The 13,741-nt window shown below is 42.6% G+C and overlaps 1 protein-coding gene across 1 annotated transcript in view; it reads right to left on the bottom strand.

Annotated features, from left to right (window-relative positions):
- GIPC2 (GIPC PDZ domain containing family member 2) overlaps window positions 1-13,097 on the bottom strand; it is an 82,828-nt gene extending 69,731 nt beyond the window's left edge. Inside the window, exon 1 of the mRNA XM_032302201.1 lies at window positions 12,765-13,097. Within this exon, the coding sequence (XP_032158092.1) occupies window positions 12,765-13,004 (240 nt within the window). The 5' untranslated portion in view covers window positions 13,005-13,097. The remainder of the gene's footprint in view (window positions 1-12,764) is intronic.
- Between the last annotated feature and the right edge of the window lie 644 nt (window positions 13,098-13,741).

Genomic DNA, 13,741 nt, shown 5'->3' on the forward strand with positions numbered 1-13,741 from the left:
TCAGTCTGTTTCCCAGAGCACAGAGTTTCTCATGGTTTGTCTCCCTCTCTGATTTCTTCCCATTTTTTCCTCCCTTACCCTGTGGTCTTCTGTGCCATTCTTTATGTTCCACATATGAGTGAAAACATATGATAATTGTGTTTCTCTGCTTATTTCACTTAGCATAATTCCCTCCAGTTCCACCCATGTCAATGCAAATCAAGAGTATTCATCCTTTCTGATGGCTGAGTAATATTCCACTGTATATATGAACTACATCTTTATTCATCTATGGAAGGACATCTCGACTCCTTCAGCAGTTTGGCTATTGTGGACATTGCTGCTATGAACATTGGGGTGCATGTGCCCCTCTTTTCACATCTGTATCTTTGGGGTAAATCTTTTTGAGTACACAAGCTCTGGAGAAACATTCAAGCTGAAAAGCACTTTGGATCTCCTCATTTAACCCAATGGTTCCCAAACACGTATCTACCAATAATACATGACAGGTCAGCTGCCCAAGGATATCAGGGAACCGCAAAAATCATAATATTCAGGTCCTAGCCCAAATTTATAGAAGTGGAGCCTAGAAACCAGGGTTCTTTTAAAAAGGTTGCCAGGTGATTCTGGGATGCAACCAGGTTTAGGAATCTCTGGTCTAGTCTACCCAGTCCACATTACATATGAAGAAACTATAGCCCAATGAGATGGAAGACTTCCCCAACATTGAATAGCAAAGTGAACAGAACAGCAAAAAGATCAGCAGAGGACAATGATGAAATGGATACTATCTGGCCAAGTTCTTCAGAATGAAATAAAAGATAAGCATTAACTAGATCATCATCAGAGAACCTTTCTATCACTGAACATAACAACTGACAAATAGCTTTTTTAAAACATATGTAAGGGTTTTTTTTAAATATGTACCTTAGAATATTGGCCTAAAGGATATTGTGCAGGTAAAAGAAAAGGGGGGGTTCCACAGTCAAATAAATGTAAGGAATGAAAAACACCAAACTTTTTAAATTTTTAGTGGACTTCTTAGGGCCTTTAACATAAAATTACAAGTCTACAAGATAACATTTCCCAGTTATGCAAAAGCTGAGGCTCTGTAAAATAATTTTTAAGAGATTAGTATTCCTTGGAACACATTTTAGAAAATTCTAGCTCAACCAAAAACTAGATAAGTTTCTTATCTTTGAACTGAACTCAACTGGAGAAAGGCCTTTATGTTCCAAGGTCAAACACAATACTGGACTCATAGTAAGTGCTCAGGTAGATGGACTCCTTCAGCAAATATTGGTTAAAAGTAATCAGGCATGTGTTGTTTAGTTGGTAAAGAAGTTAAAAAGTTGGAATACAATGAAACCCCACTCAACTCCATAATTATAAAAGCATCTGATATATACCTGCCATTGATCTGTATGTTCACAAAAATTATTTCATTTATACCTTACAATCTTTTATGCTGACTCCTATCAACACTATTTTACAGGGGAGGAAGGGAAACAGAGCAACCAGTAATTTGCCCAAAGTCTCACAGATAATAAGTGGCACTCCCAAACACTGAGCTATATGGGCATTCAATGCTTCTAGACAAGGGAGAGTTTAAGAGTACAAGCACAGAGGAGTGAAGAGTAGCCACCTCACAGAGGGTTGTCCAGAAAAAAGTATACACATGCTTATATTTTCATCCTCCTTAGCAAAGCTTCTAGGTCCCCTTTTTTTAAAATGCAAGAAATACGGATGTAAAAAAGAACCCTACTTTGTAAGAACTCGGAGAATAGGCCAACAAATGCCCAATGTACTCAGTCTGGCTGGTATTGGTCATGGACTCAAGAGGTATCCATCTCATAGGCAGGAGGACTGGACTATCAACTCCATAAGGGTAGGGATTATGACCTGCTTTTGTTCACCGATATATATCAAGATCTGGAGGAGTGACTGGCAAAGTCAATAATCAAAAAGCCTTCTAATCAAACTGGACAGTCCTAATACGTATATCTTCTATTTTAAAACTATTATACTCTCTTGCTATAAATTCATAACATATACAAATGAGGGAAATATGCATTTTTATATGAGAAACACCTCTCATTAAAGGGCATCAACCAAAGTACTCGGTTCTCTATACAATAGCAGGAAGAATACCTCCCCAGAGGTTTCTTTTGAAGAATTAAAATCCTTGCTAGCATTCCAATGTGGGAAGGAATCCATCTGGCTCTGCCAAGTGCACTGCTAGCAAGATTTATCTGAGATAAAGGGCACCCAAATAGTTCTAGCCATATATTCAAACGATTGTAGAAAGACACCATTGCTTCACTGTACAGACAACAGAAACAGAACATAGAAGCGGCTTTTCAAAATAGACTAGATTCTATTCCAGGAGAAATATTGAGGCCATCCGCAAAGATAGAAATTTATTTATTTTCCCTATGGGTTTCATTAATTTAACCAGTAAAAATTTTAACTATGCTTTTTATATGGTGGTCTCATGGTTTGGGGTGGAGGACGGGGAATCAAACATCATCTGCTTAAGTCCTAAGATACAACTATCAATTTATAAGAAACAAAATGACCGGATGAGAAGCTATACCACAGGGCGCAATCAGCAAAATACAAGCCGAAAAATTACACAGAATAAATTATTTGGCTTCTTCAACAAATACATTGGAAGGGGAAAATAGAGAATGAAAGGAACCATATATTTAAAATAGACTCACACGACATTTAAAAGCAGCCAAAATTAGATTATGGTGTTTAGGAAAGCACTAGGGGATAAAACTTTTTTTAAGGGATAATTACCATAAGTAAGGATAGTGATTACTTGTTGGGGACAGATAGGAGGAGGTATTTAGAAGGTTCTGGGTTGGCTGGCAAGGACTATCTTCTGACATGAGTGTGGTTACAAGGATGTTCAACTTATCCATGAAGTTGTACATTTGTTTTATATGCCTTTATCTACCTGTTCTATATTTAATAAAAATTTAAATGAAGATTTAAAAAAATATTGTCAAGGGGCGCCTGGATGGCTTAGTGGGTTAAACTGGCTCTGGCTCAGGTCATGATCCCTGGGTCCTGGGATTGAGCCCCACATTGAGCTCTCTGCTCAGCAGGGAGCCTGCTTCCTCCTCTCTCTCTGCCTGCCTCTCTGCCGACTTGTGCTGTCTGTCAAACAAATAAATAAAATCTTTAAAAAAAAAATATATTGTCAAGTGCTGATAACTGTTGAAGCTGGACACCTGGGAGGTATCGCATTCTTTTCTTTTGCATTTATTTAAGTTTCTCCATAATAAAAATTTTAAAATGAAAAAAAAATTTACTTCATACATACTAGTACCTGCCTAGAGCAGCTCTCACCTTATGGAAAAGACAGACAGTAAGTCAACAGTTATCATTCAGTTTATAAGAGTTATGGAAGCTCAGAGGAGAGACAAGAAACCTTGAGTGGGGGGGTGCAGATGGGGGCGGACGGGTTTGGGGGGAGCTTGAGGTAGCAACTCCTGAGTATAAGTAAAAGTCCTTTAATTAAACAAGGAGGTTCTTAGACTGAAGTGGTTCTAATACCTCAGCAGCCTATGTAAACAAACCAAAATCTAAGCCTCTAAATGCCTCTGGGTTAAGAATAAAAAAACCTAGAGACAACCAATTACAGTAATGCAAACATTAGTTTCCACATCTCCTCTACAAAAACCCTGCCCCTAGTTCCTGTCTGTGGAACACTTCTAATCACTTCTGGTTTGGCACTGCTCAATTCCTATAGATTTTGCTCAAGTAAACCCTTAAGATTTTTAATATACCTCAGTTCATCTTTTAATGCAGTTAATAGGGAAGGAGAAGGGAAAGATTCCCAGGTACCCAGAAAAACAATGCATAAATATCAAGGGAGGAGGGTTTGGGGTGGGGGGGGCCCTGGCTGGCTCAGCTGGGAACATTCCTGATCTTCCAACTCTTGATCTTGGGGTTGTGAGTTCGAGCCCCATGCTGGGTGTAAAGCTTAATTAAAAAAATAAAATGCACTAAAAAAGTCAGAGGGAACTGAAAATAGTTTGATAGTCTGGACAGGCCATGGAAGAGATCTACCATTCCCCTAATTAAAGTAGTCTTCGGAATACCTGTCATGCCCACAATCCTCTCCAGTGTAACTCCTTAAGTACCGCTCACCTGCTTTTGTTCCACATGCCTTACAGGCTGGACCAGAGATGAGCCCCTGATCCACAGGCTCACCAGGTCCTGTCCTACCTGTTCTGTACACAGACTTGCCAACACAGAGACTCACTCTCAGGGAGTCTGAATTTGAGATACAATGGGGCACAGAAAGTAGAGCAGTAACAAAACAAAGACACAGATGAGACAACAGGACATAAAAAGGAGCAAAATCAAAAGGATAAGAGGCATTCATCAGTCAAGAAGAGTTGTGGGGGGAGAGGGAGAGAGAAAGAGAAGCTGAAATGGAAGGTGAAGGACAAACAGACTTGCTCTTGGTTCTTCAAAGTCTAAAGCTACTGCTTTCACCTGGACAGCATGAATGATCCTACAGTTGTGCATGGAAAGGGACTACCCACCTACAGAAGCTGTCCTGAGCTTCTTTGCCTTCCTATACATCCTGATACAAACACATACATTCAAATTGCCTAAGGTAATCTGAGTGTTCCATCTCTTACAATCTGCAAGAGCCTTCCATGTCCACTCAGAATGGGAGTGGTGGGAGGGAGTGAAAGAAGGCAGAGGCTAGCTATCAGCCTCTGACATAGCACGCTAGGAGTGGTTGGCCTCTGCCCAGGGTTTCAGACTTTACTCTAGGATTGTTCACATGCTAACTTCAGGGGATTTCCAGCAAAAGTCAACAGTTTTATTCATTTCTTATCTTCCTTATAGCAATGAGGTCTACAAGGCAGCTGCTTAGACTCTCCCACTTCTCAAGATAAGTTAGTGATTTTTGTTTCCAGTTTTTAATCTAAAAATGAAGCTTTAAAAAAAAAAAACTGATGCCCATGAGGGATAGCAAACATAATGATCATAATATTAGAATTCGTCAGATGGTACTTTACAATTCCAGAAAATACTATCATTTTCAACTTACAAACATTTGTAAGACAAACATAGCAAATGAATGGTAAATTGTATTTCTGCTTTATATAAACAGAAGTCAGTGATCATTCCACTGCTGAAAAACATTTGAGTTCTTTTCATTGCTTACAGAACAAAATCTATACAGCTTCAAGGATGTTTATAGTCTCACCATCTCCATCTTCAGCTCCTACTGTATCCACCATTCAGTCATTTATTTATCAGACTTCCATGGGGCAGCTAAACCATCTAGTTACTGTAAAGACAGGACTTAAGAAAAGAAAAAGTCCAAGCCCTCCCTCCCCCAACCATCCTGGGAGACAGAAGAGAGGAATAACTAAATTCAACTCGGTGTGCTAATGCTAGGCTAAAATCATGCAACAGTGGATATTATAACTAATCTAGACTGAGAGATTCACAAGGAAGGCTTCTTGGAAGAGGTGGCAGTTAAGACTGGAAAGGTGAACAGGAGCTACCAGAAATGAGAAGGCTTAGTCAGTTAAACATCCAACTCAATCTCAAGTCTTGAACTCGGGGTCATGAGTTCAAGCCCACACCCAGCATGGAGCCTACTTTAAAAAAATGAGAACAGTATGAGAAAGGGCACAGAGAAAGAGGGGATGGTTAGAATGTATGAGAAAAGGCACAGAGAAAGAGGGAATGGTTAGAAAAGGAGATCGGAGGAGCAGGCACAGGACAGAACTCAAGAGGGAGGAACAGAAGACATTGTTTAGCTACTGGGGGTTATTTGTTAAGTTCTTTTGTCTGAATATTTGTGTTTCCTTCCAAAATCAAATGTTGAATCCCCACAGGTGACAGCATTATTAGGTAGGGCCTTTGGAAGTTGCTTAAGCCAAAGGGTAGATCCTGTGAATGGAATCAGTGCCTTACCAGAAGTTCCAGAGAGATTACCAGCCCCTCCCCACCATGTGGGGACACAGCAAGAAGGTGCCAACAATGAACCAGGAAAGGGCATTACCAGAAGGTGATCATGCACCAGGCTCTAGAAATGTTAGCAATAAATTTGTGTTGTTTAAAAGCTATCCAGACAGTGATTTTGTTATAGCAGCCAACAAGGAATAAGACCGGAAGTAATTGGGAGCTCTGAAGGTTTCTAATAGGTTTGCTCAGACCATCAAAATATTAAAATAGAAGATGGGCAGGATCAGGAAAATCACATCAGTAATAATCCAACATTGTAATAATCCAACAATAACAACTGTCAACGCCCTCCAGCCAAGGATCACCAGGATTTCTCACCTCTAGCTTACTGTTCCTAGCATCAAGGGAGACAGCATGTCATGGAGAACCACAGAGGGGTCTGAGTAAGGGGATGCTAGAAAGGACTTGGGGGGAAAAAAAAAGAAAGAAAGGATTTGGGAGTACGTGCAAGGAAACATGGGTTTGCCCTGGATAGGTTAGCATCAGGAGGTGGGGCAATTCTAGGACTATCTTAGTAAGGTGGGAGAAGTTATCAAAGCTAAATGCTAGGATTATGGAAGGAACAGCAGTGATTTTATCAGTCACCTGGTCTGGGGGAAAAGGGGTGCGAATCTGGCCATTTTTGAGGTGTGAACAATATTCATGTTTTGGTTTCTGTCCAGACAGGATTCCAGAGTGATGTTTTTGGTTTCTGTTTAAAGATTTTTAAGTTTTATTTAGGTAATCTCAATGTGGAGCTCAGACTCACAGTCCTGAGATCAAGAGTCACATGCTCTTCGAACTGAGCCAGCCAGGTACCCCAAGATTTTCTTTTAAAGTAATCTTTACACACAACTTGGGGCTTGAACTTACAGCCTCAAGATCAAGAGTCACATGCTCTTCCAATTGAGCCAGCCAGGCACCCCCAGGGTAGTCTTACTTTTGACCTGCCCCATCAGTCAAAGAGTGATCTTATCTGATTTTGATGTTTTGTGATACCATTTATGCCCAAAAGGAGAACGCCGACTTCTACCTATGAGTGTCAACCAGCTCCCAGATGGCCGGGGCTGCTTTTCTCACTCTTACACTCTTTTATTCAGTTCTTTTGGGCTTGTTTCACAGTTCTCATAGCTCAATGGTAAAAATTCACACTGGATTCCCAAATTCCTTCATTTGGTATGTTTGTTGTTGTTCCTGAGAGGGACCATATGCAAGTCAGTGAAGCTCATTTTGCTCTAGTCTTCCTGGATTTCACATTTGTGAAGCAGAAAGGCATGGTTCCACTAGCCAGTTAGCTGCATTGCTGGGAAATGATAAAGTCCACAGTGCAGTTCATGTTCTCCAGAAGTGCCACATAAGTACAGAATATTGACTTTCACAAGAGCTCAGTGCAGATGCCAGCAACTTGGAAACAAAATGAAGCAGTTTCTGGGAACTTTTACAAGGCAGCTCCCCGTACACTATTTCAGCTAGGAAGCAATTCTGCTTGTAAACAGAGTCTCCAACTTCATAATTTCTGCAATTTTTAGAGATACAAGAAATGCATAAAAATCTTCATTTCCATACTTTCTAGTCAGTGTCCATACTTCACCCTCTTACTCCCCATCCCTTCAAAGTACAAATGATGCTTCTCATTCCTACCACCATCAAAAGCTAGTCTTTCTTCACACAGCAGTAGGAAAAGTTAACATCTACAAAAGATATCATTATTGTGGGGCACCTGGGTGTCTCAGTAGGTTAAGCCTTTGCCTTCAGCTCAGGACATGATCTCAGGTTTCTGGGATAGAGCCCCGCATCGGCTCCCTGCTCAGCGGGGAGCCTGCTTCTCCCTCTCTGCCTGCTTCTCTGCCTGCCTCTCTGCCTACTTGTGATCTCTGTCAAATAAATAAATAAAATTTTTAAAAACAAATAAATAAATAAATAAAATCTTTTAAAAAAAATCTTTAACTGGTACTAAAGCTGCATACTGAAGCTACAGGATTTTAACTACTGTGTGAAGATTTTTTTAATTCAATGAATACTTGAGCTCCAATCAAGTTTTAGGTAGAGTTCTAGACCTTTTGGGGCTGTATCAGTAAAAAAAAAAAAAAAAAAAGACAAAATCCTTGCCTTTGTGGAGCTTATATTCTACTACATGGGAGAAGAAAAAGACAAATCAGTTACATATACATAGGATGTGAGTATGCTATGCAGGAAAATTAAGTGAGGAGGGGAATTTTAAATGGGATGATCAGTACCAGCCGGAGAAGGTGATATTCAAGTAGTCTTTCTTTTTTTCTTTTCTTTTTTTCTTTTCTTTTTTTTTTTTTTTTTTCTTTAAAGATCCCCTTCACTTATTTGACAGAGAGAGATCACAAGTAGGCAGAGAGGCAGGCAGAGAAGCAGGGAAAGCAGGCTCCCCACTTAGCAGAGAGCCCGATGTGGGGCTCGATCCCAGGACCTGAGACCATGACCCGAGCCAAAGGCAGAGGCCCAACCCACTGAGCCACCCAGGCGCCCCAATATTCAAGTAGTCTTAAAGAAGGAACTGCATTCTTCAGGAAGAAGTTCTGGTAAAGACAACAGCCCCAGGGCTCCAGAGTTCAAGGAATGGCTAGGAGGCCAGACTGGCTGGAACAGGAGGAATAAGGGTATTAGAGAGGCAACATGGCCTGTAGCCCATTGTAAGATTTTGGCTTTTGCTGTAAGTGAGATGGAGAGCTATTAGAGAGTTCTGATCAGATAGAAAAGATACAGGATAGGTCTCAGTGGAGACAGCAACTTGTGAGTTTTGCTAGAAAAAAGAGAAAGAGCAGGAGATGGAGCAGGTGAAAAGGGAAGAGCTGTTTTGTTGAGAGAAATCAGAGCATACCTTATTTATAAACTACTGTATATAAAGCTTGAAATTAAAAATCACAGTTCTCGGGCGCCTGGGTGGCTCAGTGGGTTAAAGCCTCTGCCTTCGGCTCAGGTCATGATCCCAGCGTCCTGGGATCGAGCCCCATATCAGGCTCTCTGCTCAGCAGGGAGCCTGCTTCCTCCTCTCTCTCTGCCTGCCTCTCTGCTTACTTGTAATCTCTGTCTGTCAAATAAATAAATAAAATCTTAAAAAAAAAAAAATCACAGTTCTCAAAATTAAAATCTGATCTTCCCAAGAATACTGGTTTTTTTGGACTGCTTTACGTATTGAGAAAGAAGAGGCTACATTTGCTTGAACCATTCAGTCAATGAACTAGTATTACACATATATGAACGAATACAACCAAGTCAAAGGAAATTTTAAGGATTTTATTTGTCAGAGAGAGTGAGCACACAAGCATGCACAAGCAGGGGGAGAGGCAGGATCCCCGACGAGCAAGGAGCCCAATGTGGGATTCCATCCCAGGGTCCTGGGATCATGACCTGAGCCAAAGTCAGACACTTAACCAACTGAGTCACCCAGGAATCCCAATAATTTCTTAAATCTTTAAAGACACTGAGCTTTCATACATGTGAGGTATCGAACTACAAAACTCATTTTCTTAAAAGCTTGTTTGAATGACTCTTTTCTACAGTCCTTCCACATAATAAAGAACTAAGAAAACATGTCATGGCACCATCTACTGTCAATCACAGTGGTCACATATTCAGAATGCCCCTTCAGTAAATGTTACCACTAAAGCTCAAAGAGTGTAATGCTCAATTCCCTTGTATAACCTGAATATTTTAAAAAATGGTATCAAACTTTTGTAAAAGTGTCCCTGCACTTACAGAAATTAACCGCTCTTTTAACCAAGATTTACTTTGTTCTTTTTGCTGAATTGCTCATTTAGTGGTTTAGAAAAAAGTACCAGCTCAAAGGGATTTCTGCATAATTGGCCATCTGTTTCAATGTAATGATCACAGGCTGCACCCTGAAAGTAATTCAGAGCCTAGATTCAGTTTCCTTAGTTTCCTCCTTCAGGGACCTTGAAATAGGTGAAATCTGCATTAGTTTCACAACAGCATTTTTTGAGGCAATATTTTTGTAGTGGGGTCTGAGGCTTTAATTGAAGAGACCCTTTGTTTTAAAAAAGTTTTCCTGGGTTTGTATTTGAAATTTGAATGCAGTTACTTAGAACCTAATAGCTGCAATGTAATGGACTTGGAACCAGGAAACCTGCATTCAAATTCTGACCCTGCCCCATACCTGCTCAGTGACTCTGGGCAAGCTTCTTAACTTCTCAGAGCCTCACTTAGCTTTATAAAGTGAAAAGAACCCCAGCCTCGGTGCTATGGTGAGGATGGAATGACCATGCTGCAGACTTACTTACATGCCTAGTACAGTCATGGGCACATTATGAACTCCCAGTATATCTGTCCCACCTGAAATCAGATCAGGCCAAGCCCTTCCCTTTTCCTCTCCCCCTTAGGAAAGAAGGTTCAATTCTATACAGAGCTATTTATAATCCTAAAGCCACTGCTCTAAAAAAAGGCAGGAATTCTGAGCTAATACTCTACTGAAACTATTAAAGAGGGGAAATTTGTTTTGTTCCCACTGACAGCTCAAAAGTTTATACCATAATTCCCCTTGCTGGGGGAATGACACGAGAAATGGTTTTAATAAGTTACTTGTTTCAAAATGACTATTGAAATATTTAGGACATACTATACTATGATGACCAATACTTTATCTTGGATATGCTTAAATATTCTTTTTTTTATGCTTAAATATTCTTAATCCAAATAGAAAACTTGTGTTAATGTTGGTTACATGCATAAGTATACCAATACATATATTTGGAGTTATAAAAATATATGAACTTTGATATAGCAGGATTACATTATCTCAGAATTTTATCTCCTAATTCAGTGTGTTGGAAAGTGAAAACACTGAAAATGGTTGCCCAGCTATCCCAGAGACCATGGAGAACTTGGGAAGCAATACAGAAGAGAAGTTCATGGAATTTGGAGTCAGAAAACAAAAAACAAACACACCTGAGTTTAAACCCAGGTTCTGCTACTTACTATGTATAACTTTGAAAAGTTTGTGAACCTCAAAGCCTGTTTCCTCTCTGAAGCAGTGATATTGATAATATTTTTTTCCTGTATTAAGTGGATTGAATAAAGTCATGCACCTTGAACTCAGAATAATGAGGAGGGCTATTAACACGAAGCAACTAAATCTGGAGTCCCTGGTTATGGAAGAGACATTTAAAGTTGTCAGTTAAGTGTGTTAACAAGCTCACTTAGCTTAGAAAGCAGAATATTCAAGTTTAAATAACATTCCAGATTTTTTCTTGCTAATTATGTGACCTTGGCCAAGACCCAATTACTTTGTACCTCAGCTCCTCACTTAACTGTTAGGTATCGGTAATACTAGTTACAATTTGTTAAGCATGGACCATGCACCATGCAATCTCTTAAGTTTATTCATGAGCTCCAGTCTTTACAACCCTTCAAGGCAGACGTTCTCATTTGGGTTTTGTTTTTGTTGTTGTTTTTCAAGAATTTATATTTCAAGTTTAAGTAATCTCCACACCCAATGTGGGGCTTGAACTCACCAACCAGAGATCAAGAGTCACAGGCTCTACCAACCGAGCCAGCCAGGCACCCCCCTTCTCATCTGTTTTATACATGGCTGAAAGTGAAGAAAGTTAAACTTGTTCAAGGCGACTCAGCCAGTAAGTAGTAGAACTTGGACTCACATCCAGGCTTAGGTGTCTCCAAATCCTGTCCTTTAGCTACCCAATGACCTACATGCACCTGCTTCTCCTAGAGAAAAGGACATTCATTCGTCCCATGAAAGTGCCTTTTGAACTGAAATGTCCTACAGGAGCGTGAAATACTGTTACTACTCCAGGTCAACACAAATCATTCACAAAATGGGTTTGTGATTTGCCCCTCAGTGCCGAGGAACCCTGAAAGAACAAAAGGTTACACTTCAAGCTCTCTCTCACCTCCTCCTCAGTTTTACTTGAGCAGACCTGATAAACAGCATTAAAGAACAGAAATCCAAGTGCAGCTCTGTGTCGTTCCAAGGCAGCTCTCTACACTCCTGGAGTCCGGGGCAACACCCTATGCTTTTCCTCCAGTGTGGACAAAAGACTTCCTTGGGCTAGCTTCTCCTGCATCTGCAGTTCGCTGGGGTAAGCACAGAGCAGTCCCGAGAACATCCGCACACCAGTGCTTTCCACATCGAACCGTAGCAAACTTCGGTTCCGGGCACGCATGCAGTCAATCTAACTACGGCGAGGTTCAGCCTCTTTTAAAGGACAGGGTGTAAAATTTAGAGCCGCTTTCCCCTCGGACCGTGTCGTTAACTCATCCCATGGAGTGAGCTCTAATTCTCTTCCGTTATGCACCCTTGGTATAATCAAATTCTTGGGGACCCTACCAAAGGGGCTCTGGTGTTGGGCGCCAGACATCACACCTGAGGGGCTAAGGGGACCTCGCTGTGCTATCACCCAGCAGGCCCTTTTCTCTCCCTTCCTTAACCCGGGAGGTGCTACCCCCAGCAGAGGCAGGAAAGGGACGTCCAGGCGAAGCGGAGGGTGTTACCTTGCCCAGTCAGCTCTCCACTCCGCGGAGGCGCTCCTGCCCGGAACGTCTAGGAACTCCAGGACAAGGGAAGCATACTCATTTGCATGGGAAGAAAAGTCGCCCGGCTTCCCAGAAGTCACGAGCCCAGGAAATGCAACTTTCTGCGGTCCCGGACTTACCTTTCAGCTCCTCACTTCGCCGCGGGCGCTGCAGGCAGACGCCGCGCCGCCCCTCCAGCCCCGGCCGGGTTAAGCCGGCGCGGCACGTGGGAGGGGCGGGGGGCGCGCGCGTCCGCCTGGGCGCCCAGCCCTTACCTCGGACGCCGAGATCCCGAACACTCCCGCGATCTTGGCGTAGAGCTCCTGGATGCAGGTGAAATTCTCCACTCGGCCGGTGGCGCTGCCGTGGGCCAGCTGCGTGTAGAAAACCAGCTTGCGTGTGGGAGGCGGGGGGTCCGGGAGGCCGCCGCCGCCCGCGCCCACCTCCTCGACCTTCACCAGCTGGGCGGCCTCCTTGGACTTGGCTTTCACCTTTCTCCGGAACCCCAGGGGCATCTTGCCTGGCCGAGGGCGGGGGCCCACCTGCACTGCCAACCGCGGCTGCCTCTCCCGCAGGATGTCGCGGACTTTGAGCTCGGGCCCCCGGGCGCCGCGCAGGTAAAAGCCGCCGCTGGGCCAATGGCAGAGGTGCTTCCGCCCGGCCGCGCCAGGTCCGGGCCCCCTCCGCCGCCCCGAGGAGGGGCACCTGGACAGCAGCGGCCACCTGCCCTCCCTCCGGGGAGACCTGCAAAGAGGAAAAGTTGGGCCCGTACCCGCATCTCATCTCCCCGGCTTCTCTCCTTGCCTTAAAAAAAGAAGAAGAAAGGAGAAAAAAAAGGGCTCTATTTCCGTAAAAGCCTCAAGATGCTGAAGCTACAGAACACGTCTTAGAATACAAACACGGTGGGCTTTCGGGGCTTTTCACGAATCACAAGGATGGGGCCACTGGGGATAGGAATTTAAGGAGAAGTCAACCTTCATCGGCCTTCTCCGCACCTCACACCCTGCATGGCGGAGTTGGAAGGGGAAGTTTTGAGATTGGTGCCAGAGGACCCTGCTCCTTTTTACACAGAGAAAATTGAAGCCATTCTGTTCAATGTGTGAGCTCCCTCCTGTTCAGTGTGTGAGCTCCCTCAATTCCCCACCCTGTGTGTAACTACACCCACCTCCCGTCTCCAAACTCTTAAGAAATCTCTTATTTGATCCTTGCACTGATCTCCTCACTCTTCTAGGATCTTTTTTTTTTTTTCAAT

This window comes from Mustela erminea, chromosome 10 (assembly GCF_009829155.1).
Source record: "Mustela erminea isolate mMusErm1 chromosome 10, mMusErm1.Pri, whole genome shotgun sequence".
Lineage (NCBI taxonomy): Eukaryota > Metazoa > Chordata > Mammalia > Carnivora > Mustelidae > Mustela > Mustela erminea.